We start from the raw sequence: 27,103 nt of genomic DNA, 5'->3' as shown, positions 1-27,103 counted from the left end.
TGCAATAGGCACCATCTTCTTTTACTCTAAGTCTAAATCTTTCTCATATTTATGAGAATTTTGTTCTTCAAATACATATAATTTGTTTGGATTTCTATATCCTCTTGCTATGAATTTTCTAGTTAATTCATTCATAACCTTGCACTTGGTTGATGTAAACACAATTATATTTCTCTTATCTTCCATTTGACCTACACTTAGAATATTCTTATTTAGCCCTTGAACTAATAAAGCATCAGTTTCTCCTCTAGTTTTATTAATTCTGGCTTTACCTTGTACTAGAACTTTTGCTGAAACATTACTTCCAAGAATAACATTACCATGTTGGTTTTTCCTGAGAGAATCCATATTACTATTATCTCCATTCATGTGATGAGAACATCCACTATCTATGTACCATTAATCTTCATCTTTAAATGAGCAGAGAGAAAGACGACACCTTATCTGTTCTTCTTTTTCCTATTGCTTATGACAAATGTTCGAGGGTCCATCTTTTTTAGGTCTTCTGACATTAATGTTGTTATCTGGTTGCCTACCATCTTGTCTATGGCGATCCATAGACTTGTTCCTTCATTCTTTTGCTATATGCCCAAAGTTGTTACAAGCATAACATATTATATGTTTCATATTCCTTATATTGCAATTAATGGCTTTGTGACCAAACATATTGCAAGAAAAAAAAATATCCCTTAAGGTACTTGGAAGTTGATGATCTTTCTGTGAGATGGTTATTAGCTTGAAACGTTCTACATTTTCAATTTGCTGCAACATGTCCATAATTATGACATATAGAACATTCAACATTATTGATCAGAGGAGAAAGTCGATTAACACTTCTATAGTTAGGAGTAAATTATTTCCTTTGAATATTTTCTTTCCTTGGCTGTTGATGAGGTTGTCTACTTATCTCTTTGTTCAACACTTCATATTTTACATTAGAATTCCTTGCCACAGCTTGTGAACTATATTCTCCATCAATAGTTTCATGAAAACCAAGATCATATTTGATGGCAGGATACCTTTGACTACTAAGAATATTATCCAAAATCTTAGTACTATCTTGAAATCGGAAATGTTTATCTTTTTGTTCTAATTTACCTTTTAGTATATTTACATCAACCTGATATTTCTTTTCCTTTTCTAGATACTGCTTCTTCATAATTCCTTCAACCTTTATTCCTTCCTCCATTTGCTACATTAATTTGAGAATCTCTTCTTTCAACCCATTTTCTTGTTCTTCAAATGTTTGAAGTAGTTCTTCATTACGCTTATCTGATTTTTCAAGATCTGCTCTTAGAGAAATGACCTTAGCTTCAAGACCTTCACAATATTTGTTACATACGATACCAACATGATCCTTGCTATCATAAGCCTACAACATATCTTTAAGATTAACAATATCTTTGAAAGAAAGATCAAGTTTTGTTCTAAGATAAAAAATTTCTTCTAACCTGTCTTCTTTTAAATCAGCAGCTCCATCTATCTTTTTGGACACATTGTTAGATATAGGATTACTTGGGACTTCTTCATGCATTTGTTGTAGCTTATACCACACTTGAATTACAGTAGTATATTGCATAACCTTATTCAATATTGAATCAGATATGTTACAAAAGATGTTACTCAAAGCCTTACTATTCTTTTGAACTTCCTTATCTGATGGAGGAAACTTGATGTAACCATTGCACACTAGATGCCAGACATCGAGATTCATTAAATTATACTTCATCTTTCCTTTCCATTGTTGATAATTATCTTTTCATAGCATAGGAACACCTACATTGTCCATTGATTCTAACTTTCTTGATCTGTTTCTTCAAGAGGTATCATTTTTTAATATGTTTTCTCTTTAGAGTGCTTACTTTCACTTTTACCCATAAGTGCGAGCTCAGTAGTTTCACTATCATCATCACTATAATTATGGCATACATAAGGAAATGGATCACATTTTGAAAAAAAACCCATACCTGATGATGCTTCTCCTTCTTCATTCTTAATCAATAGAAAGCGGGTTGCTCCCAAAATTGAATATTTGCTGACATCTATAACTGGCACTACATCTGATATATTCCAATCAAAATTTTCAATAAAAGTACCCTTTTATTCAAGGCCATCAAACTCATTATTACTTTTTTCTTCAAATTCCATAAGTAAGTGACAATCTTGATCAGACTCACCTTTTTTACCATTTGAAAGACCATCATTCTCTTCATGTGTATAAAAACTTCTCTTATTTTCAAACCTTTTCCTATTTATTTTTACAGCTTATTTTCCTTTCTCCTTATTTTGTCTATAGGGACACTTAGCATTATAATGACCAACTCCACCACAAGAAAAACATTTAATAGGAAGCTTACATCTAAATCTTCGAGTACCCACTTGGAGTTTCTTTACGAAGATTGCCTCTTCTTCTTCTGATACATAACATGATTCTTCCTTTTCTTTTCCTTTTGTTGTAGATTTGAATGTTTCTTCTCTAATGTATAAAAGACCACTTTTCCTCATCTCAAATGTTGTCAATATTCCATGGAGTTGATCAAGTGTGAGGCTTTATATCATGCATTTATTCAATAGAAGAGACTTTGGAGTTGAACTTCGGAGTCAGAGATCTCAAAATATTTTCAACAATAGTAGCATCTTTTATTTCTTCACCAATATTTCTCATGGAATTAAAAATTTCATCTACTCTAAGAAAAAATGATGCAATTATTTCATCATCATGCATTTTCAATGTCTCATACTATATTATGAATTTTTGAAGTTTAGCACATTTTACCTTGGTGTCGCCCTCGTAAGTTTGGATAATCTTATCCCACATTCCCTTTATTGTGTTCTGCAGCATTCCCTTCGCAAAATTGGACTCTGCCAGGCTTACCAAGATAGCATTTACAACTTTTTCATTGGTTTCATACCATTTCTTTCCTGCAATATCTGAAGGAATAGAGGTTGGATATTGATATCCACTTTCAACGATTTCCCATACATCAACTTATAGTGCATGCAAGTATGCTCTTATCCTAACTTTCCAAAAGAAAAAATTAGTTCCATTAAATATAGGAGGTATGATATAAAATACTCCTTTGTGGCTACTCATCTTAACGGATCTACTTCAAGCGATCAAGATTCTACCCAAGGATCTTCCCTGATACCAAATACTGGGAAAAATACTAGGGGGTGAATCATATTTTCAAACCATTAAACTTTTCAATTTCATATCTTGATTTCTGTACAAGACTTTACTGAAGGGAACCCACGTGTGTACATGATTGTTATTCATACAACTAGCATATATCCAGTAAAACACATTTATCACTCAATTCATCTTTTCTTTACCTTGAGTCATGCATCAGCACTTCATTAAGCATGAAATAAACAATAACCATTTGTAGTAAGAAAAAAATAAACCATCACACATAATCATCACACATGAAGACCAGGGTTTAAGGTGGAAACCCAATGTGGGAAAAAGCCACCGATGTTGTTTTCTTTGTCTTCTTTTTAATATAAAGAAAAACTTCTTACAATCTTGTATTGGAGAAGACTCATATTAGCACACAGGAACCCACCTGCAGAAGGCTACAACCTTCGCTCGTTCTCTAACACCCACTCGAAGGGAGCTCCAACCCCTTGACATGATTTACCAGCTACCACTAGAAGGAAGCTTCAAATTCCTCATTGAAGGCTCCAACTCTCAACACTTCCATAAACCATGTTTCATCAATTTCCATACTGTATCCATCTGCAACAAGACATCATAACTGTAGGCCATGTTTCATCAAAATTTCAGACTGGACCCACTACCATCATTTAAGCCCAAAACCAAACATCAAAATTGAAATTGATCACTGTAACAAAACCATTGAACCAACCAATTACTGAAACCCAATCACTGAATCAAACGAACCAACTGAAACTCAAATCAATCAACTTAAACAACCATAACAATCAGATCACTGTAACCAAAATACCAATCAACATATTGCACATCATAGAAACCATAGTTTGTTACTGCAAACCCTTATGAACCATATATCAAAATATATACACTACTTTACAGTAGAAAACCCACGTGCGTATGCGTTTTCCATGTGGCATACCCACATACAGATCTTAAACCGCTGAATCCTGAAAATTGAACCATTGTCACTCTGAAATAAATACTGAATCATATAGAGATCCACTGCATCATTCTGAAACAATCATAGAACATTCACTGAACTTCGATCACAAACAAAAAGTGTCATCATCATTCTTCAATAAATCAATCCTTCATCGAAACATCATTTTTTAAGCCCAAAAGACTTCATTGACAAACAACAGAAACATAACAAGAATGATTAAACTGATCAGACGACCTTTTCATCAAAACCCTAGATTCTGTATGCACTTTCCTTAAAACAAATCCGCGTGTATACATGCTTTTCAAGAAACAAACCTACATATAGATCAGAATATATACACAACTTACCAATATCAAACACACATGTATACACACCCTTTACGCTATAAAACCCGCGTATAGATTTGCATTTACGGGCACAAAATTTCGTTGCATCATAGAACTTCAGACATACCCAAATCTTGGCATACACAGAAAAATCATGTGTCAAGACACTATCAACACAAACCAAATCACCTCATAATCAAGATGGTCATCTTAGATCTATTGGATCTGATCTATCATCAAATTCTCGGGTGCATACTTAGTTTTAGATCAAGCAAAACATCAAAAACCCATTATATGCATATTTGCTTCAGTTCTAACTATTCATAAAATATTCATCACTTGCACACTTCTACCACTTTGATCAAAACATCCGTTACTGGGCTCAATACCACAGGGAAATACCATGGTCAGGACCCATGGTATTTTGAATACCATGGTGAAGAAAAATTGTACAAGCCTTTCCCTCTTCATACCCATGTGTGTACTCAGATTTTCTTCACAAAACCCCCACATACTTTACTTTGCTTCACCAAAGGAGAGCATGTACACTAATTTTCTTCATAAAAGCTGTGTATACTCAACTTTGCTTCATATAGCCTATTTATACTCAACTTTGCTTCATATAACCTATTTATACTCAACTTTTCTTCACCAAACCTTCATATACTTCTTCAAACTTCATTTTTATCACTTCTCTATCTCTGAGTTGCTATGCCTTTGATCAAACTCTTTGTCACATTTGTAGACACATCTTGTTGACATCTTCATCAAGTAGTTTGCCATCAAAGAACAACACATCAAGTAGGTTTCCATCAAGGGAAACCCATCAGTAATAATGCCAACACAATGGTCATAGTAGGGATGTTAAATTAGCCCTAAACACTAAAAAATAGCAAATCTTTGTTGCTAGAATATCTATTTTTGACATTGCAACATACATCTAACTAACAAAAGAACTCCTTAAAATGATACTACAACTCATCACACATTACACCTTTGCAAGCTTCACAAATAGCATATAAATACTCACATACAACAAAATGTTTTAGAATAGCCTTATAGAGAAATTAATGCATGTAATTAAAAACAAGAAAAACAAATCTAACTAAAAATCAACTTTGATACTAGAAAGACAACTCATCTAAAAGTCAACCTTGAAACATACAACACACATTAATTAGCTAAAACATTTAAGATATTCTAACAATATATGCCTCTAGCTTCTTTTAACATAATTTGTAACCATTGAAAAGTAGCTCTTATTACACATAAACATGTAATTCATGTCTTCATAAAACATGTTTTGACATCTATCCATGTAATTTTCAAAATATTTTGACATCTATCCATGTACTTTTCTAAACCTATAGCTTATTTGACATTATTTGGTACCATTTAAAAAATATCCCTTATTGCATAGAAAGATGGAAAGAGGTAACTCATATATTCATTGATCATATTTTGAAATACATCCATGTGTTTATTGAAACATGATTCCTGGAACAAAGAAATGTGCTAACCTTTACTGCAAAGACTGGATTCATTTTAACTCATCCCTTTCATTACACAGTATCTCATAAGATTAAACTTCATTTTTTTTTGTAATTGGCACAATAAGGCATGGTTCAGACAATTTAAGTTTAAAATTTCAAATTATTTGTAATTGTAGAAAAATACATGGCTTAGACAATTTACAAAACGTGCTTGGTAGTCTCATTACTATTTATCTTGTAAACCTTCGCCTTTCAGGTTCGACAAGCACGCAAACAAACACTATTTGAATGTCTCAAAAAAGAGTTTCATCTCACAATAAACACATTGAGAGGAGTAATATCCAATGATGTCTACGAGGTACAATTTAGATTGTTGACATTCAAATAATTTATCAAATTTCTGAAATGATAATGTTTTATTGCTAACATCGAAACTATGAGTTCAATTGTTCAAAATTTTAAAACATCTCACTATTTTGTGTATTTTGAAGGGTATCCGAGCTCTCATAATAGAAAAAGATAATTTTCCCAAGGTTTGTTATTCAGTCATTGTAAGGGCATTGTTTTCATAAAAGAGTAAAAAATAATATTATATTATTAGAAAATAACACAAATTATCAGTTGTATTCACATTGTAATCAAATAAGGTTCAAATAGCTTGTACTCTTTGCAGTGGAATCCTCCCTTGGGTGAAGTCACCGAGGAAAAGCTAAACTTGCTCTTTAAGCCACTCGAGGAAGAATTTGAATTACAGCTACCCATCGAGGGGAAAATATCAAGGTTAAAATCTATCGCATTTGATTTCATTTGATGTGTGGTAGTGTAATTCTTATTTTTTGGTTTTACAATTTTCATTGGATTTATCTTGTAGGTGGGAAGGAAAATATGAGAATCTAGGCTACAACACCAAGTAATTGTTACTACTTTAACATTTAGAATTTGATTTGGTTTTTTTTGTTTGTTTGTTGGGATTTAGCTAATAAATTTTAAAACTAAAACACAACTCTGTGCTTGTCAGGTACCCACATGATTGTGAAGTTCACACAATAATGACTCAGCTTAAGTCTCGAATGTAAAACATTCATTATTCTGAACTTCACTTAATGAAAGAAGCAAGGAACTTCATAAATGTATTTGAGAAGTATAATAATTAATTTTTTGGACAATACTTTATTCCAATGAGAGAGATAGTAAATCATATTCATAACAAAGTGAGTTATACTTTGAACTTGGTTTTTATTATGGTTTAGGGTTCACTCGATGAAAACATTTCTTTGAAAACACTGATATAATTTTAATGACAGGAATTTCTACCATGCACAACTATATTATAAAAAACTAAGATTAGAAGGACCAGTGAAAAAATAATCATAAAAAATAGAGGTTTTTTTAATATTTATTTGGTTTTGGTTGTAAACATGTATAGAAAATTATTTAATTTTAAACTAAAAGAAACAAAAACAAGAGAATTGAAGCCTATTTACAATGGAAATTCTATCCTTTTTCCCCACCAATATCAAAACTAAAATGAAATCAGAGCCTGCACCTGGATTTAGAGACCTGACATCATTAGGGGAAGAAAGTCTCTTCGCTAATAGCAACATAATGTAGCACATGTTGCAAAAACAAGACATAACACTTACCTTGCTATCAAGAAAAACATATCTCATGTATAGAATATAGAGCAGAGATAAGCAGATAGTGTCAGATAGCCCTTAAAAGAAGAGTGGAAAAAATAGCCAGAATCACCAAGAAGAAGTACAAGATAATTCACCTCCTCTTTGAGTAAGATTCAATGTTTATTTTGAACATAGTTCCAAAGCCTCAAAATAACAATCCCTCATAAACATAAGAAAATAAGTCGAAAAATACAAGAATACGAAGAAAATACGAGGAAAAATGTAAGAAAATTAAGTTGGAAAATAAAGAGTGTTTCCTATCAGAGAGGATATATCTTCAAGATCTATCATGCATGCACACCTTTTATGAAATTAGTTTGGAGAGGGAATCAAATTATTCGAAATTTTCATTGGTCAGAGACGGACGCCAAACTATGTCATTCATTGTTTCTCAAAACTCTCAAAAAAATACAAACAAGTGTATATATCCAATGAGTATGGAATAAAGTTAACAATTAAGTCTGCAATCTCTATAAAAATGTCCACATTGTTTGAATATAAATTTATATAGATTGTAAATATCCAATCAATATGGGACAAAGTTAATCTATATAAAAATACCCAATATAAACTTCTTCCAAATTAATGCATTCTTATCTTGATATGAGTTTACTTTTCCATTATTACATGGATTATATTAATTTGAAAACAAGTTTGAATATGTTTATATATCAAGTACATACTTGTCATAAATAATAAGAGTGCATACACTAATGAAAGAAATGAAAAAATGCTTAATTAAATTGTTCAAAGGTACATGATTATAAAAACCCAAAACCAATAAGAATAATTATGCTAATCTTTAGCTCACACACACAACATACTCATGACACACACATCACTATAAAAGATAACTCCAGCTAATAACTAATTGGATCCGATAACTTGAACTTGACTCAATAACTTCAGTTAATGGGAGAGATTATTCTCTAACACTCCTTTAATCTTGACTATTATTGATTGTTGTTCCCTAAGTTTCTCTATGAAGCTCAAAAACATTTTTTCCCAATGACTTGGGGAAGATATTTTCTAACTAACATATAGATCCACGAAATTGAAGTGATATGTCACCATTGTTGACAAGCTAACGAATGAAGTGATAGCCAGTGTAAATTTGCTTTCTTTTCTTATAAAACACATAGTTTTTTTGACAATGCAATTGTTGAACTGTTGCCACAAAAAATAGTGGTTGAATCCTCAATATGTTTAACATATTTCAAAAGTCTTCTTAGCCATACTACATGACATCTTTTAGTAGCGGTTGCATATTCTGTTTTATTGGAAGATATTGAGACAACTAGTTGTTTCTTAGATGCTTAAGAGGTCAAACTCATGCCTAAATAAAAAACATATTTTCAAGTGATTTTTCTATCATCAATAATGCCAATAAATTCATTGTATATGTATCTTATAAGTATGTTATCTTTAGAACCTATGTATCATGATCCATAATTAGTTGTACCTCTGATATATCTCAAAATCCTTTTTCCAACTTTCCAATGAGATTCCATATGAGACTCTATAAATATGGAAATGTAAATAATTTCATACATAACATCAGGTCTAATTGTAGTAGGCTACATGAGACTTCCTACACGCCTCTTATACAATGTTGAATCCAAAGTTGGTCAATCATCTTGTTTTCTTAATTTTGTCTCTATTGCAATCAATGTATCTACTAGTTTACATTTGATCATTCTAAACCTATTTAGAATATCTATAAGATACTTTTCTTGACATATGAAAATCCCTTGTGTAGATTTCTTGACTTTGATTCCGAAAAAGCACTTCATAAGACTAAGTTTTGTGATGAGCCCTTGTATTACATCAAGGATGTTGCAACTCACAAGGCTCTCAACTTAAGTTATCAACCCAAGGTTCGTACAGACTTAGAGGTGACATAGCTATATGCATAGCAGGTTAATTTCTACTCATGTCACCTTCAGTCCTTAGATTAGATCAAGGTATTCAGAGATCACTCCTTCAACTAACAACAAAGAAAATTTATTATGAAATCATATCATGATTGCAAGGAAATGAACATGATTCCAACTACAGAAATGAAAATTCCATTCATTAAATGTAAACGCTAATTGTAATTGCATGAAAGGAATAGACTAGTCTAGTTGCAGAAGTAAGCCATGCCACCCTAATTTCACACTAATCAAATCAATAATCTACTTGCATGAAGAATTTATCTAATTGAAACTTGCTTGAAAAGGAGGAATGCAATCTTCAATACAACTATGGAATTCAAAAATAGTAAGACTAAGACTACTTGTTGTCTTGTGATTGTAGTAAGGAAACAATGGGGTTGGAGTGGTCTTGGAATCTTCCATAATGAAAAAATAAAATCCTCGGGGTCATTATTCAACTTCAAAATGAAAGAGTCAAAGTTTATAGAAAATCTGGTGGGATTTTAGAAATGCTACATGACTGCTACATGAAGTGCTACAAGAGGCCCTATTTTGCTACATGAGGCCCTGTTTTGCTACACGAGGTGGTCAAAGATATTTCTAAGGGAAAGGATGGTGCCTTGAAGGTGGATGAAGGTGAATGAAGTGTGTGGGAGCCCTTTTTCCAAGCTTAGTACCGATAGGAGGCCTATATTTCACACAAGTTCATGTCCACGGTGTCCTTCATTGTCCCTGTAAGGGTGATCTTGGTGAAAGATTTTGAGAGCAGTATGAGGTGTCCAAGAAGAGGGTAGAATGGCCTAAGTGGATGTGGATGAGTGTGCCAACCCCTACAAGTCAAAAATTATCCCTGTATACTATTCAAGTACATGCATTAAATGATCAATATTGCAACAACATGAATCAAAGTGGAAAGGATGAGTTGAATTTTATTTCTTTAAGAGCTACTCTAACATGTACCTACTCTAATTGCCAAATCAATGCTACTAAATTTTAATTTGTAGAAACCAATAATGCATAAGAGTTTCAATCAAGACTTAACAATTTTCTAGGAAATCATAAACACATGTTTTTGGCTTGTTGTTATAGATCTTCCAGCCACCCTTCCCACAAGAGAGGTAGTGGTCAAACCTGCAACTACAATTTTTGTAATATAGTTCCTACTTAAAGAAAGAAATAAATGAAATGAATTGAATAAGAATAAGTAAAGAATATAGGAGAGGGATTAAGCCTCTGGTTTGGGCCCAAACCTAAGGGTTTCAGCCCTCCAAAGTTAACTCAGATGCAGGCCAATAGTAAAATTTTCATTGATAGAAAATGAGAGTCACATACATCATATGAAAGATGAAAATAACAATATCAAGCACTAGGATCTTAGTAGCTACTCCTGTCTCCAGCAAAATTTCGAATCCTAATGAGCCTTTAGGCTTGTTTATTTATATAAAAAGTAGTTGAGGGCAACTCCCTTGAAAAGAGGAGTCATTAGAGGAAATTCTAGCCTGAAATTGCCCATGAAATTTTCACGTAATTTCCATGTCATAATATGTAAACCAATCAAAATCATTTAAATTTAAAAAGAGGTACATGTAAATATTTTGAAGGGAAAAGAATAAAAACTTTTTTTTTTTTTAATTGTATTTTTGGCTTATCTCCTTGGCTGATCTCCTTATAGGTTTACTCAAATGTCAAGTGTAGGTACTCATTGGATGCAGAATTAAATTCTGCATCCAACGAGTACCCGTCATGCATAGTTTTGAGAAGACTCACATCCATTAAGAAAATGTGTTGAACATATTTTTTTTAATGTATATTCATTTTTTGTCAATGTGGCTCTTCTCAAAAGTATGCATGATGGGTACTTGTTGGATGTGAAATTTAATTCGACATCCAATGAGTGTCTACACTTGAAATTTGAGTAAACCTATAAGGAGATAAGCGAAAAATACAATTAAAAAAATGTAGTTTTCTTCTTTTCCCTCAAAAGTTCATAACTCTTATTTTATTATTTTAACTACTATTTTATTCTTTTTCCTTAGGAGGTCACTTTTAGGCTGAAATTTCCTCTAATGGATTCCCTCCAAAATCTCGAGATTGGTGGATATGGTTCCCTTGGATCTTCACATGCACTTGAGTTCCTCGACCGCTGGTGAATTTGAGTTATTGGTGAGGAGTCTTTGTTTTCAATCCGAGTTGGAGAGTTAATGGAATGGTAAAATCCCCCCTATATTCTCTCTATATGTGTCCAATCAACCCATGCATAGTAAATATCTCCAATTTTTTTTTATTTTACCTGCATATTAATCACATTAGGTAATGAAATACGACAAGAACCCTTCAGTCTTCCTGCTAAGCATATTATGGTTAAAAAATACAAATTAACGTGAGAAAAGGAGAGCTTTAAGGGTTGGAGGATAGCACAAGGGACCTCAAAATATACCTATTGATGGGACCCATCATCAACCCCTTGCTGAAGGTGTTTCTCACCATTTGAGAAACTCAGTCTCTGATGTGAAGTTCAGTTATGGCCCTAGTGGCCTCTCTAACATCCCAAGGCATCTCAGATGGTGTGCCTTCATGTGTATAGAATCCTGCATTCTCTTCTATGTCTATCCACTCCTTTTTTTGTTTTGTCCAGTCTCTTCTCTCCTGTAGGCCCAATGGTAAGGGAGGACTGAGTTTGAGTCTTATCCACTTGATCTTCAACCTTTGCATGATTATTTTGTAGATTGGGGTTCTCTCTAAGGAATTTCTTAGTCTTTATGGAGAGTGATACTCTCTAATTTGCAAACTGTGAGGTAGAGCATGCCATCTTCTTTAGCAATCCTGCAAAATTTATGTCCTTAACATCATAGAGGTGTCTTCAAAATGGAGGATAGTTTTTTCTTGGGTTGTAATATACCAAGATGCCAATTTAGGATCAGTGGAGATATACCAAGGTGCAAATTCAGGATCAGTGGAGATGAGGTTGTGGTTACTGATGACAACCTTGGGGATCACTAATTCTTCTTTTATGTATAAATTCTCCCTATCTTCTCTTGTCATCACCCTCCTTACTTCTTCATCTCTTGCATCTTCATGGGTCAACCAAGAGGTTGGTTCCATTAGTTTGATGTCTCCCAACCTTGAGTTGGGGTCCCGAAATTTCATGTTTGTGAGGATCATATTGTGCATGTAGAACTCAACTAATTTGGCTCTATCCTTAATGCTTTCCTTTTTGTAAAAGTTAATGAAATTTTTGTAGTCTTGAAAAGGTAGAGAGACATACTATACTAATGTATTTATTTGGAATTGCAGCCAATCCTCCTTAACGAAGATATCATATGATTTGGATGCTTTCATGGATTAAATGGCTTCCATGGATAAACTTTCCATAGTGGAAAGTTGTACCTTTTTTTCATGCAGCTGCTCTCTTAACCTTTTATTTTATGTCTGTAATTGCTCTCTCATGACTGACTTTCTTAGTCTTAAGTTATTCAATTCTTGGCTCATTTCATTCACTTTCTCTTCCATGAAGAAAAAATCTTGCACCTTCTTGGATTTTTCAATTTGCATCCATATATGAGTCATGTGTCTTTCCTTTTCCAACTCAAAGAAGAGTGGTATTTAAATTTTCTAGGGTATAATCCTACCTCCTTCAAAAAATTTGTAGTAGGATTCAAGGTTAGGTTGTGGATCAGGCTCTTGGAGTTCTTGAGGGCCTTCTTCCATTCCTTTTGATGTGGCTTCCCCTTCCTATAGCAACCCCTGTTTCTCCTATAGAAACCCCTGTTTCTCTTGTAGCAACCTCGTTTTTGTCTGTAGCTCCTATGTTTTCTCTTGTAACAAGCCAACTTGTGCTTTAGGACTCTTAGATGTGACTTCTTTGGTGGTCGGCCTCCCTATGGGTGGTGAAGGTTGTTTACCTTTGCTTTTTTTTTTCCGAGGAAAAAATTAAAACTTTTTATTGAGAGATTATAAAAAGTTTTACATGCAAATTGGTCATAAGCCATTCTGCTGGCTCATCTGTTTTCTGGATCTGCTCAACATCATGGAGCTGTTTTTGCTGTTTAAAGAACCTGTAACGGTCTTCCTCCCGGATGGAGGCATAGTCAAAATCATAACAAAAATAAAGAATCCTGGGGTCTCCTTCAACGAAGGAAAAACAACCCCTTACAACAAAAATTATAAGTCTATAACCATGTGGATACATATAAAAATTATATATAAAAGTCTGTTTGCTGTAGCTATGAACCGGAGAAAAAAATTATGATGGAGACTATATAAAAATTATAAAACAGAAATATATATCCGAGAAGGGTGCTGTCAAAAAAGATGATGAAGCTGTGATCAAAAAGGCTGAGCATATGGAGGCTGATCTGATATGAAAGACTGCCCCTGTCTGATCTCTTCTACTGTCCAGCTGCCCAGATCCTGTTGTAGACCAGCCTTAGATAGTTGATCTGCTTCCTCATTCCTTTCCCTGTAGATATGGCATATCGAAAACCTGTTAAAGTATGCCTTCAAGAAAGAGATTTCTTCAACAAGAGTCTTCAAAATCTGATTTTGACAAGATGCATTTCCATTGACCCAGTTTATGACATTTAGTGAATCCCCGAAAATCTGAATTGTGTTGATATTTCTGTGATGGAGCCAGCATAAAAGGTATCGTAAGGCCGATAATTCAGCATAGTTATTTGTGCCTGTACCCAAACCAACAGAAGCTTTTAAAGAGTGATCCGGATTGATGTGTATACACATGCCTGCTCCAGCCCTATTGTTTTGGGAAGCCCCATCAAAGAACCCACAAGGAATGCCCTCCTGTATAATGATAGGTTTATGTTTTGATTTGGGATTTTTGTCATCAGGGGGAGGTATGGCAGTGTATATGGCTGTGATATTTGTGGCAATAACGGAAGTAGGTGTGTCCTTATCTTGGAACAGACTCTTGTTTCTAGCAAGCCATACCCCCCAACAGAAAATAAGGGGCAGGTTCCTCAAGTTCCCCTCCGGATAGGTTTGCCACCATTTCCTCCAAGCAGCATCCAAGGGGTCATGTCCCCACTGAGCTTTTACCTTGAGCGAATCAGTGACCTCCTCCCATATCTTTCTTGAGAAAGCACAGGTTGTGAAGAGATGACTGATGGTTTCCTCATCAGATTTGCATAAAGGGCATCGCCCTGGCCCAGCTAAAAACCTGGCTTGTAATGTTTCCCATGTTGGGACCTTCCTTTTTAAAATGCACCAGAGAAAGAGCCTAGACTTGACTGGGCATTTGAGTTTCCATATATCTTTGGCCCACCATTCCGGTACTCCCCATCCCTTCTTTCCCATTAGAAAGGAATATCCATCTTTTGGGGAATATTCCCCAGATTTGCTTTGTGCCCACATCAAGCAATCAGGTTCATCTTTTATCCTGACATTGGATCGTTGTAGTTCTTTGATAAACCCCTCCCACTCATTCTTCAATCTAATATTTAACCCTAATTCTTCATCATCCTTCCAAGCCTGACCCCAGATAGTAGACTGTCCAGCTCTTTCCACCTGATTTAATGATGTAATACCTTTACTATCAAGGTGTCTAAGAAGCCCTGGAGATAAAGCAAAAGCTTCATTGCATCCAACCCAGGGATCTCTGCCAATCCTGACCTGTCTTCCATCTCCCACTTTCCAAGCTAAACCTTGCTCGATCACTGTAAAGGCTTCCACCGTGGCCTTCCAGATAGCTGAGGAATTTTTTAACTTCTTATTTTGACTCCGGATCCATTCTTCCAGAGGGATTGGGTCTATGTACTTCCTTTTCACCACCCTTGTCCAAAGATTTTCCATAGTTATTAGCCTCCATCCTGATTTTGCTGCTAATGAAATGCTGAACTCAGGGAGTCTCTTAATTCCCCACCCTCCCCATTCTTTTGGCCTGGCCACTTTGTCCCAAGCAACCCAGGGTAAACCCGAGGATTCCTTTGACCCAGCCCATAGGAATCTGCAACAGATTCTTCTGATTTTCTCCATCACTCCTTTGGGAATCCAAGTCAGAGCGGCCCAGTATACTGGGATGGCTAACAAGACTGTTTTAATAAGGGTCAATCTACCAGCTCTGGATAGCCATCTAAAGCTCCAGTGTGATATTCTGGCTTCTATCTTTGCAATGAGCCAATTCCAATCCTCTTTTTTGTATGCAGCAGGCTTTAACCAAAAACCCAGATATTTGAAGGGAAGGTCCAGTGGTTGAATGGGGAAAGGGAATAGATTAGCCATTCTATTTCTTTCTCTTCTTTCAAAGTCTGCCACACAAGCTTGGGATTTCCCAGAGTTTATCTGCATTCCAGTTGCTTTTAGAAAAAGATCAAAAATGCATTTTAACTCCTTTAGTTCACTGCAATTACCATTGGTGAAAATCAAGATATCATCAACAAAAAGAAGGTGAGTGATGTAGAGATTGATTGCTACCTCGATACCTTTTACCTTCTCCTCTCTTCTGGCTTTGTGAATCAGTCTACTTAGCCCTTCTGCCACAAGGAGAAACAGGAGAGGGGATAATGGACACCCTTGCCTGAGGCCTCTCTGGCTGTTAAAGAAAGAGGAAGCTGCTCCATTGACCAGTACTGCAAAGCTGACATTTGTGATGCAACCCATGATCCAGCTGACAAAAGGATAGCTGAATCCCACGTGAGTTAGCAACATCCTTAGATAGAGCCAGCTGATCCTATCATAAGCTTTGGATAGGTCGATTTTAAGAACAGCTCCCTTCTTTTTCTTCATTTTGACACTATGTATAACCTCCTGGGCCACACCTATGGCTTCATGAATTTGTCTTCCATCCAGGAACCCAAATTGTTCCATTGATATATTTCTTGACAGGATTGGTGCAATTCTGAGAGCAATAACCTTTGAAATAATCTTGTAAATGCAATTACACAATGAAATTGGTCTAAAGTCTTCAAAACTCTCCGGGTCATCCTTCTTTGGGATGAGAGCAATAAATGTTGAGTTAAAAGGTCTATAGACTTCTCCTTTCAGCCTTGACTCTTCAACTACTTCAGTTATTTCGGCTCCAATTTGTTCATAAAAATGGAGAAACAGTTCTATAGTCCAGCCATCAGGGCCTGGACTTTTGTCCTTACCCATGAGCTTCATGGCTGCTTCAATCTCCTCCTTAGTAACCGGAATTGTAAGATCTTCTGCTTCATCTTCCTCAATGAATCTAGGAAAACTTTGCACAGTTCTAAAGACTTCTGCAATAGTAGCCTCTCCCTGATCTGCAAAAATGTTTTGAAAATGTCTTTTTCCTAAACCAGAAAGCTCTGGAAAGGAACTGACTTCTCTCCCTTCTTCATCTTTTAGGCGCCAGATAGTATTTACAGATTTCCTTCCTTTTGCAAAATTATGGAAAAACCTAGTGTTCTCATCCCCAGATTTTAGCCAAATTGCTCTACTCTTGATCCTCCATTCTTCTTCCCTTTCCAAAAGAATTTTATTTTGCTGCTTCTCCAAGTGAAGGATTCTGTCCTTAGTGACTTGTGAGGAGTATCCATCTATCTCCATACTCTCCATCTGCTTCAGCTCCTCCCTTATTCTGATCATCTCCTCATTTTGTTTCAATTTTCTATCCTTAGCCCAAGAGATTGTAGCTTTCTTCAATCTTTTTAAATTCTCCATGAACAAAAAACTTTTATCCTCACCTGTATTGTGAACTGGGTGAATCCAAGTTTCTTTAAATAGATTGCAGAAAGAGGGATCTTGGAGCCAAGCAGGGTTGAACTTAAAAGGGGCAGGTGGTTTGGGAGGAGGAATAGTTAAATCTAAGAAAATCGGGAAATGATCCGAATTCCCTATTTCCTCCACCCACTATCTGATCATTGGAACTTTGGAAGGTAAAGACTCCGCTAAAAGAAAACGATCTAGTCTTTTGGCAATCCGATCTTCTCCTATCCTTCTATTCCTCCAAGTAGGCTTTAATTTGATCGGAGAAGGGTCTATTAAGTTATTCTCCGTGATGAGGTTGAAGAAAAAATCTGAGAGGGGATCTTCTCTCGCTGATGGACCCCAAGCTTCTGCTCTGCCAATGGAAAAATTTAAATCACCTCCCATAATCATCAAAGGGGATTTCATCACAGTTTTTGTCAGCAATTCTCCCCAAAATGACTCCCTGCCCTGACATGGCCCATAAATATTTACTAAGGTGATGGGGAAAGTGAAGTCTGGTAATAAAACCTCCATGCCCATAACATTTTTCATCCCCCATTGATTGATGACTTTTACCCGCCCTTCTTTGAAACCAATTGCAAGGCCCCCCGAATGACCAGAGGCATCTATAGCAGTAAAAAACCACCCAGGCAGAAGGGATTTAAGCATAGGTTCAATCTCAGTAGCCTTCCCCAGGGTTTCTTGCAGAAAAATAACATCTAGTTTTGAGTTAGATATCCAATCTTTCAAGGCCAGTTTTTTAGGTTTGCTGGCCAAACCTCTGCAATTCCAGGATGTCAGGATCATTTAATAACACCCTCAGGGGGATGAGCTGCTCTAAGAACCCCCGGAATAGAATATTGTTTGCCATCTGCAACATCCAATTTAGCTTTAAGTTTTGCCTTGGACATATCGGATTTCCGACCTCTTTTGTTTTTGGAGCTGTTTTGTGAAGGGGTCTGTCCCAAGCCACCTAAAGACCCCTGATCATCATATTTCCCTCCCAAAGATCTCAGGTTGTAAGGGCAAGGAGGCCAATTTGCTGGAAGTGAAAGGGGAGGCCAATGGTCTTCACAGTTAATATCCAGGGACGGTAAAGCTTCAACAATAGTTTCTACATTCGGGTAAGACATTATATGTTCCATATTTTCAGCATTATTATTTTCTTGCTCTTGATAGAATGAAGACGACATATTTATTTGTACAGAAGTATGCTCAGGAGAAATAAGAGAGGAAATAGGGGTCCCTGAGCACATACCCTTTTCCGCTTCGTCGTGTGGGGTTTGATTAGCATTATCTTTCTCGGTGATCTCTTCCACATCTTCCGCTTCTTTGGTTGTTTCCTCCACAGCTGCCACCGGATGAATGACGTTCGCCAGAGCAACCTCCTGAATTTGTACATCTTCGTCCACTGGATCCTTCTCAGTCTTCTCTGTCTCCAATTGCCTTGTTTCTTGCGTCTCCGTCATTTCGTGCTCCATAGTCATCTGAACATCTGCTTGAACATTTTCTCTGTAAGCTGTCGTCCTTCGGAAATGTCTCCTTCTTCTCATCTGTGGACAGTCTTTTGCCAAGTGCCCATACTCATGGCACCGATGGCATCTAAATGGCAGGTATTCATAGTCTATTATCTGCTCATACACGTAGTCATTGAATTGAAGATTAATTTTTTGTGCCAAGCCTCCACTCGGGTTGAGCATGACTAATATACACGCCATCGCCCTGTTTTTCGTTGCCAAGAAGGACATATCTGCTTCCAGGTAAACCCCCAGCCTATTACCAATAGATTTGAAAACTTCCTCTGTCCACAGGAAGGATGGTAAGCCTGGAGCACGCACCCACACAGGGAACTCATCCGTTCTTTCCTTGATTGCATCAAAAAGGGGGGACCATTTCTTTAGCAGAACAGGAATGTTCCCTATGTGCCAATTTCGATGGAGAACCCAATCTGCCGATTCTCTATCTACAAATCTGAGCTTAAACCATCCTTTCGCTAAAACTAGGGCTTCAAACTGTAAAGGTCTATCATGTGTGAAAACTTTCTCACCCCAATCTTGAAGAAATTCAGAAGTGTATTTCTTACCTCTAGCTCTACCGACCAAGGTACAGTCTGCAACAGCTAGGGCTTCTATCATGGAAACCTCCATCCCAAGGACCAGATTGCCTGCTATCGCCTGAGATCCAATGGGTCTTTGCGGTTTCCTTTTCGCTCCTTTATCTCTTAACTCTTCCACCGACGATCTTATTCCTTTTCGACCATTAATTATTTCAGGGATTATCTGTGCTGTGCCCACATGAGGTTCTGTCTCCAACTGTGACGGAAACTGACCCGAAAGACCCGTGTCGCCATTCCCAGAAGGGAAGAATTCCGTCTCCAGACCATCAGTGCCTGCCTGCTCCCCCACTGAAGTATCTCCGGGGTCGCTAGCTGAAAACCCTTTTAGATTTGGGGGTTCTCTTGGCAGGGTAACCCTTGTAATCGAGGGAAAACCTCCTTGAGCCCTTGAAAGTTCAAATCCTGCAGAAAGCCCTAAGTGGGTTATATCTTCGAAACCCTTAGAGGGCGCAAACCGGGTTATCGGTGCCTTGCCCTTTGGGTCATTGGGTAAACCTTCCTCATTAACCCCACACAACACTGTTTCTCTCGCTGCCTGCTTGGAGACGGCCGATAAACCGGTATTGTGAGCCTCGCTGCCCGAATCCTTGTCTTGAAACAGGAACAGTGGAGTATTCGCCTGTGATACTGCCTCCAAACTTGGCTGTTCGAAAGCCCCAAAATAGTGTTCCACGTTCTGAGCGGTGATATCCTTCCCCCACATAGAGAGGATGTCTTCCACATCTGGTTCCAAGGCTACAAATTCAGCGGGATTAACCATAGTTTCGAACCGTTCCAAGGTAAAGCGTCAACTGACAGTCAATGGGGATAAACTTCATGGTAGCTTGTTGAATAAAACGGAAAACAGGCGGATAACGCTGAGAGCAGCAGTAATATGGTATAGCTTAAAAAAACAAAAACACGCACCAAGACAACCTTTTTACCTCCACCTGCCAGTCGTCTTTGCAGAGGATGGCCCCCCGCGTCGGCAGCTGTGCTTGGAGTCTGACCAAAACTACCTAACCGTGGCCTGTGCGGGGTTCCGCCCTGTGCCCTGGTTTCGAAACCCTAACCTGCTCCATCGCCCCCGCCCTCTCACCAGGTGGTCAATTTGTTTACCTTTGCTTTTAGGGGAAGTAACCTCCTCAATTTTTCCTTAACTAGGTCCCACTTCTTCTCTTTTTCTCGCTTACTCATCAATGGTGATAGGGAGTTTTGAAGGAGGCTAAGGCTTTCCTTGCCTTATATTGGTGCTCTTTCTTGTTTTAAATTACAAGGGGAATTTCCTAGGACTTTTTCTCTTAGGCATGATAGGTGTGCCAAGTGTGGCCAATGTAGCAGCCACCTCTTGTTCTTTGTTTCCTGGTGAGAGGCTTATTTTCTTCCCTTGTCCTTTTGTCCTCTGAGGTTTGGATGGTACCTCAAGGTTCTCTTTCTCTGCTCTCTGTTTCTCTCCCTATTTTTCCTTTGTTTTTTCTTTGTCCTTCTCCTCTTCCTTTTCTCCCCTATCCTTAGTACTAGATGTTGGTCTTTCTTTTTGTTGTGTGAAGGTATGAACTTATGTTTCAATGAAGGCCTCGCTATCCATGTCCACAAAGTCAATCCACAAAACAAGGTTCCTTAGGTGGTTTAAGGCATCCTTGACAATGATATTAATGAGTTCATGATGGGAAATATTCTAGTGCTTCCCATCCCTCACTTTCTGGCTCATTTCAATGATGGACTATAAGAGGAAATGTGGGAAACTGAGTCTGTTTATAATTATTCGAATTCAAGCTTATGTGATCCATATCATAATGTATAAAATATTTTTTCGGAAGAAGTCACATTGAAGATTTTGGTCAACACGTTTCGAACCAACAAGTGTGGTTCATCTTCAGGACACGATGAAGAAACAAATCTAGGAAGAAGGTTAAATAGGGAGACAGGTCAACCTAATAGCTAGAAGAAAATGACTATATTTGACTAGGGGAGGAAAAGGGAAAAGTTTAATATTATTTAAATAAATTTAATTAATTTATTAATTGTTTATTTAATATATATATATATATATATATATATATATATATATATATATATATATATATATATATAGATATAGATATATCTTTTATTTTTTTTGAATGTCAACTTATTAACTCAATAATTATATTTGACTAGGGTTTTAATAATATTTATTTATTTATAAAAGGGTTATACTTGAAACTATATATTTTTATCTTATCAAAATATTATCTTATTATCTCAACAACGATAATATTTATTTAATTTATAAAACGACTATTATTATTGTTTTATTACTTATATATATATATAATATATTAAATTTTAATATTACTAAATATAAATATTAATAATACTATTCATATTACCAATAATGGATTTAAATTTTAATATCATTAAATACTAATATTAATATTAATAATGCTAATAAAACTAATATTCAATATTACTAATACTAATATTAATTAGTATTATTATTAGTATTATTAATATTAATACTAATAGTATTAGTAATATTAATAATACTAATAATAATACTTAATAATAATCTTAATTATTTATATTAATATTAGTAATAATAATAATACTAATATTCTTATTACTAATACTGATAATATTAATACTAATATTACAAAAAAAAAAGGGGGACAAAGGATCCAGACAAAGACGGAGGAAAACTAAGAAGAGAGGGCGAGAATCCAGAAGCTACTAATTTTCCAGCCGTCATCCCTATTAATATTACTGGAAGACCTCTCAATTTCAATGGCTTCCCTAAACTTATGATGATGAAAATGAGGAATCTTAGCGATAACCCTAGCCTCCTCAATGCATATATTATTCTTGGCCTTCTCTGCATGTTCGGACAAAGCCGAAGATTTGGTCCTCCTGTGCTTGATATTAGTCACGTGTTCCTTAATCCTCTGGTTAATAGAATGAGCAGTTTCACCGATGTATGAGGTTCCATAGGAAAAAGGGATGATATAAACACCTTTCATATCCATTGGGTTCACCTTGTCTTTGACAGACTTTAGGGATATTCTAAAGGTGCTGAGGGGTCTAAAGGTCGAGAGAATATTTTGCTTTTTCAGGATTCTGGCAATCTTGTCTATCATCCCTTGGATGAAGGGGAGGTGGACAACTGAACTGCGATCAATGGGATTTTTCTTGACCTTGGGACCCTCACTCGCTTTGAGGAAAGATTGGACACCCTGCTGCCTACTATAACCATTCTAGACAAAAACATTAAGGAGATGGCACTTTTATTTAGAAAAGTGGTCGCCATTAGAAATTATTAGAGTATGAGTGGCTAACGTGCTGAGAACACCTATCTTCTGTGCAGGGAAATGGTGGGAATTGGCATGAATATACTGCTCAGTATGAGTATTTTTTCGATACACCTCATGGGAGAAAGATCCATCAGCTTTCCTAGAAATGAGGACGTCAAGAAAGGGAAGGCAACCATCGACTTCACGCTCCATCGTAAACTTCATGGAATTAGACTAATTATTGAGATGTTGGAAAAAGATATCTAATTTATCAGGCCCGTCTTGCCATATGGTGCAGGTGTCATCAAAATATCTTTTCCAAAGCATAGGTTTAAATAAAGTTGAGGATAAAGCCTTGGATTCAAAATCTTCCATGAATAGGTTAGCAACGATAGGGGACAGGGGGGAACCCATGGCCACCCCACAGATTTGTTCATAGAATACACCTTAAAAAAAAAAAAAAAGTATAGGTGAGGTAGATCTCAACCAATTTAGCCGTGCCGAGATTAGTAAGACGAAAGATGACATTGAGGGATTCCTTAGTATGGATGCTAGTGTATAGGGAAATAACATGAAAATTGACAAGACTATCACCTGGTTCAAATTTCATATCCTTTAAGTCTCTAACAAAAGAAGAGGAATCTTTGACAAAGGACTCCGTCCACCTCACCAGGGGCTTCAGCTTCATGGCTAAAAGGAAGGTTGGCCCACCAATGGTGTTGACAATGGATTTAAGGGGAATTCCTTCTTTATGGATTTTTGGAAGCCCATAGATCCTAGGAGTGATAGGGCTACTTTCAATCAGCTTATGGCTAAAGGAGCCAATAGTGCTGTTGGATTTAATAGCAAGAGCGACCATCTTAGAAATCTTTTTCAAGGGATTCTTGTCAAGCTTTCTGTAGCTTCCACTGTTGATAAGATGATCCAACATATTCTCCCGATAATCTTCTTTATCAAGGATAACAGCTGCCCCACCTTTGTTAACTTTTAAAACGATGATGTCTTGGTTCCTATTCAGGGATTTTAGGGCTTCGAACTCATCTTTGCTGATGTTATTCTTAGGGGGCTTTGCTTTTCTAAGAATAACAGCGCAGTCTTGCTGAATAATATCTTTAATATTATCCGGTAAGCCTTTAATCCCAAATTTGACGTCACACATAATATCAGCCACCAGAATCTTTTTGGGAGCAAGGGAAAAATTCAATCCTCTCTCTAAAAGATTGAAGACCGGAGGAGGAAAAGAAAAATTGGATAAATTAACTACTTTATTATTAGGATGATTAATATTATTTTTAAAATTGGAAACACCATCATTATTATTATTGGTATTATAATTATTATTAGTATTATTAATATTATTATTATTACTAATGAGCTTATTAATATTATTAATATTATTTCCGTCATCATTATTATCATATATATATCTATATCTATATCTATATATATCTATATCTATATATATATATATGAGTGTTCTCTTATTATTATTCTTATAATTAAATTTAATAATTTCATTATTATTATTTAAACAACTGAATTTAAAATTAATTGGTAACTCTGTCTGGAACCTTAGGTCATAGAGCAGCCTAAATTGATAGGCATACACAATTCTGAAACTCCCCTCATAGAATATGTACTTGAGGATGTGATATGCCACTTCATCTCAAGGGTAAGGGAGGTTGTCTCTTCTTACTCAATTTTTTTCTTCCACGGGCTTCTCTCTATGGAGGAAGAAGTTTTTCTTCGTTTTAACACATATTGCCTTATCCTCCTTTCTCCAACAAACTCCTAAGGGTATGGTTATGATCTCTACAATCAAATTGATTGCAAGTCCTCTAACAATTGTAGTGGCACTATTTTCTCCTTGAAAATTAAGGGCCATGGAAATTTCATGGTTTACCTCATCATCATACCCCTTTAATTTCTCAAAGAATGCATTCCACTGATGTCTCTTAAAAATTTCCATAACAAGGGGATGTTGATGGATTATTTTGGTGTATGTGGGTTCTCTTCGATTGAAGCCTCTTACCATTTCTCCTACTACTCCTTTTCTAGGTTATTTGATGAAATTTTTCAATATTTTCCCTTGAGCAGTCTCGGGCGCAGAGGTAGTGGCTAATTTTTCTTTTTGTTAGAGGAGGAGAAGGATGATATTGTTAACTATGGGGAAAGATTTTTCTCTGCTCCTATCTTGCCTTCTTATGTGATGAATATTCGAGGGAAATTACTTGCACAAGGGTTTGTTATAGGATACCCATATTATGCAATTTTTTTCATGTAATTGTATAAAATTTGGAAAGGGAGGAGGCCACTTACCCTTTTCATGATGACTCTCTTATGCGCATGAGGGTTTGATGAAAATTTCTAATTATTTTGGATCCTTTTCTCCTCGGAATTCATCCCTATAGCTTCTCTTTTGTTCTCCTATATCACTTCAGGTTCTCCTGTAGCAGTGGTATCCATTCCTGTAGCATCTGAAAACTCAACTTGTGAAAATTCAATGGCATCCTAAGCAGACTTTGGTAGCATCTAGCTCTTGATTCAGTACCTTAGTGGGTCTCTCCAACCGTTTTCTTGGAATGACCAATTGTGCAAATGAAATCAAGCTTCGTACTTTTATTCCCTTTTATTCTAATGGCTTGGAGTGCTTTGGTGAATTGGCTTTTGCACATATTTTTTCTTTTAGCCATTTTCCTCACTCCTCGTAATTATCACCCCCCTCAGTTTCAGTTTTCCATGTTGCATGTGTGGCTGAGTGAACTCTAGTTTACTAATCGAAGGTGCCCAATTATATTGGCCACCTCCATTTCATAAAAACTCCATTCTATATCATTAAACACATTTTTTTACCATGATGTGCATAGGGAAGAGGTGAGGTGTATTATCATACTTGAGCCTACTTGTGATGTCGAATTGTTGGAGGTACATGCAAGTTATTGCTGATGATGATCGATCAACTAACCCCTAGAGGTGTTGACTTTATTTGTTTTCTTATGCATAGGTCTTCACAACATAATGATGTAGTCGACTTATGAAATATGTCTTCCATGCAGGTCTCTTTCCAGTGTTCTATCTGCAAATGTTGGAGTGGATCGATGAACTTAAAACTACTCCTCATAAATGGTGTGACTTATCTAGACCTCAGGAATGACCTCTTGATGCCTCAGGTTGGCCAAATATTCATTTTGGAGTTGCAATAATTTTTGGTCTATGGTCTTGTCGTCCTTGTGCAAGTTGCTACAAGACTGATCTCCTTCCTGTAGAAGTCACTCAGTTCCTCCTAAAGACCTCATATTTCATTCAGATATCGGAAAAATCATAATGGGTCTAGGGACAAAAAACAAATATTCAGAAGGTGGTGAAAATGGTGAAAACAAAAAAGGTGAAGGTAGAGTCCTTTTTCAGTGTTTATATATACATATATATACATATACTTACATACATACATACATATATCTATATCTATATATATATATATATATATATATAGAGAGAGAGAGAGAGAGAGAGAGAGAGAGAGAGATAAGTGCAAAAGTGGATCCTTGATGATGAATTTGGATAAATGAAGTGGGTGGGGGGTGAAGGAATGTGGACAAACCTCTCTCAATATTTTCCAAGGGGAAAAAAGACCTTTCCAGCCCCTTTTCCAAGTTGATCTCCCTCCTATAGAATTTCAGGGTGCTCTTGTAGCACTACAAGAATGAGGAAAAATATGGTTTAGTTGCTTGCTAGATGATGGAGAGAAGTAGGGAGGTGGATGAATGACGGCAAGAATGCAATGGATGGTTGAGAAAAATGGAGAAATGGGTTGTGTAATATGTTCTGTAACCATTGTCCCTTTGGTTGTCTAGAGTCCTACAAAAAAAATGTTAGAAGAATTCATGTAAGGACTCCTCCTTGTGTCTTATTTCATTTTTTATTTTCTTTTTATATTTTCTTTTTTGTTTTTGAGACACACAGACTACCTCTGAAGAGGTTTTCAACATGCATGCCTACCCTAGGTGCCTCAGAGGAGATTTTCACTCGAGGATCTTTTTATTATTTATATATATTTTTCTCTTGGGTTGCCTCGTAGAGGTTTTCAATCCAAGAGTTGGCCTCAGATGCCTCATGGAGGTTTTCATCTAGGCCCTTTATTTTTATTTTTCTCTTTTCTTTTTTGGAAGCTTGGCAGTCTAAGGGCTGTGAGCCTCCCAGTTACATTTGATGTTGAAAATAGCAACAAGAAATGCTAAAAATAGAAATTCTAAAAATATCATAGTTATAAATAGTATTTCAAGATATACACCAACTCTGTTGGAAATAGCAAAAAATAGAAATGCTAAAAATAACATTGCTATAAATAGCATTTCGGGATTGATTCCAATTTTAATTAGTCCCTGAATTAAAATTGAGAATTAAAAATCGAATTTAGTCTCACCATCTGTTTCAAAAATAATTAATTAATTCATCTTGAGTTAATTAGTTGGAGAAAATCAAACATGAAGTCTATGTGAAGACATGCAACAATTATCCCTTTGATTAACGAAGTTATCCCTT

General features: G+C 36.1%; 1 protein-coding gene across 1 annotated transcript in view; it reads left to right on the top strand.

The window, feature by feature from the left end:
* Window positions 1-6,854, top strand: part of LOC149171891 (3-hydroxyisobutyryl-CoA hydrolase-like protein 5) — a 209,177-nt gene extending 202,323 nt beyond the window's left edge. The window contains exons 12-15 of the mRNA XM_089426121.1: window positions 6,197-6,298; window positions 6,432-6,473; window positions 6,614-6,720; window positions 6,812-6,854. Of these exons, the coding sequence (XP_089282247.1) occupies window positions 6,197-6,298; window positions 6,432-6,473; window positions 6,614-6,720; window positions 6,812-6,854 (294 nt within the window). The remainder of the gene's footprint in view (window positions 1-6,196; window positions 6,299-6,431; window positions 6,474-6,613; window positions 6,721-6,811) is intronic.
* The last annotated feature ends 20,249 nt before the right edge of the window (window positions 6,855-27,103 follow it).

Source organism: Pinus tabuliformis, chromosome 4_2, assembly GCF_031772625.1.
Source record: "Pinus tabuliformis cultivar Carrire ecotype Pingquan chromosome 4_2, CPIR1, whole genome shotgun sequence".
In the NCBI taxonomy this organism is placed as follows: domain Eukaryota; kingdom Viridiplantae; phylum Streptophyta; class Pinopsida; order Pinales; family Pinaceae; genus Pinus; species Pinus tabuliformis.
The sequence above is the reverse complement of the archived record's forward strand: the minus strand, read 5'-3'. Positions and strand labels throughout refer to the sequence as shown.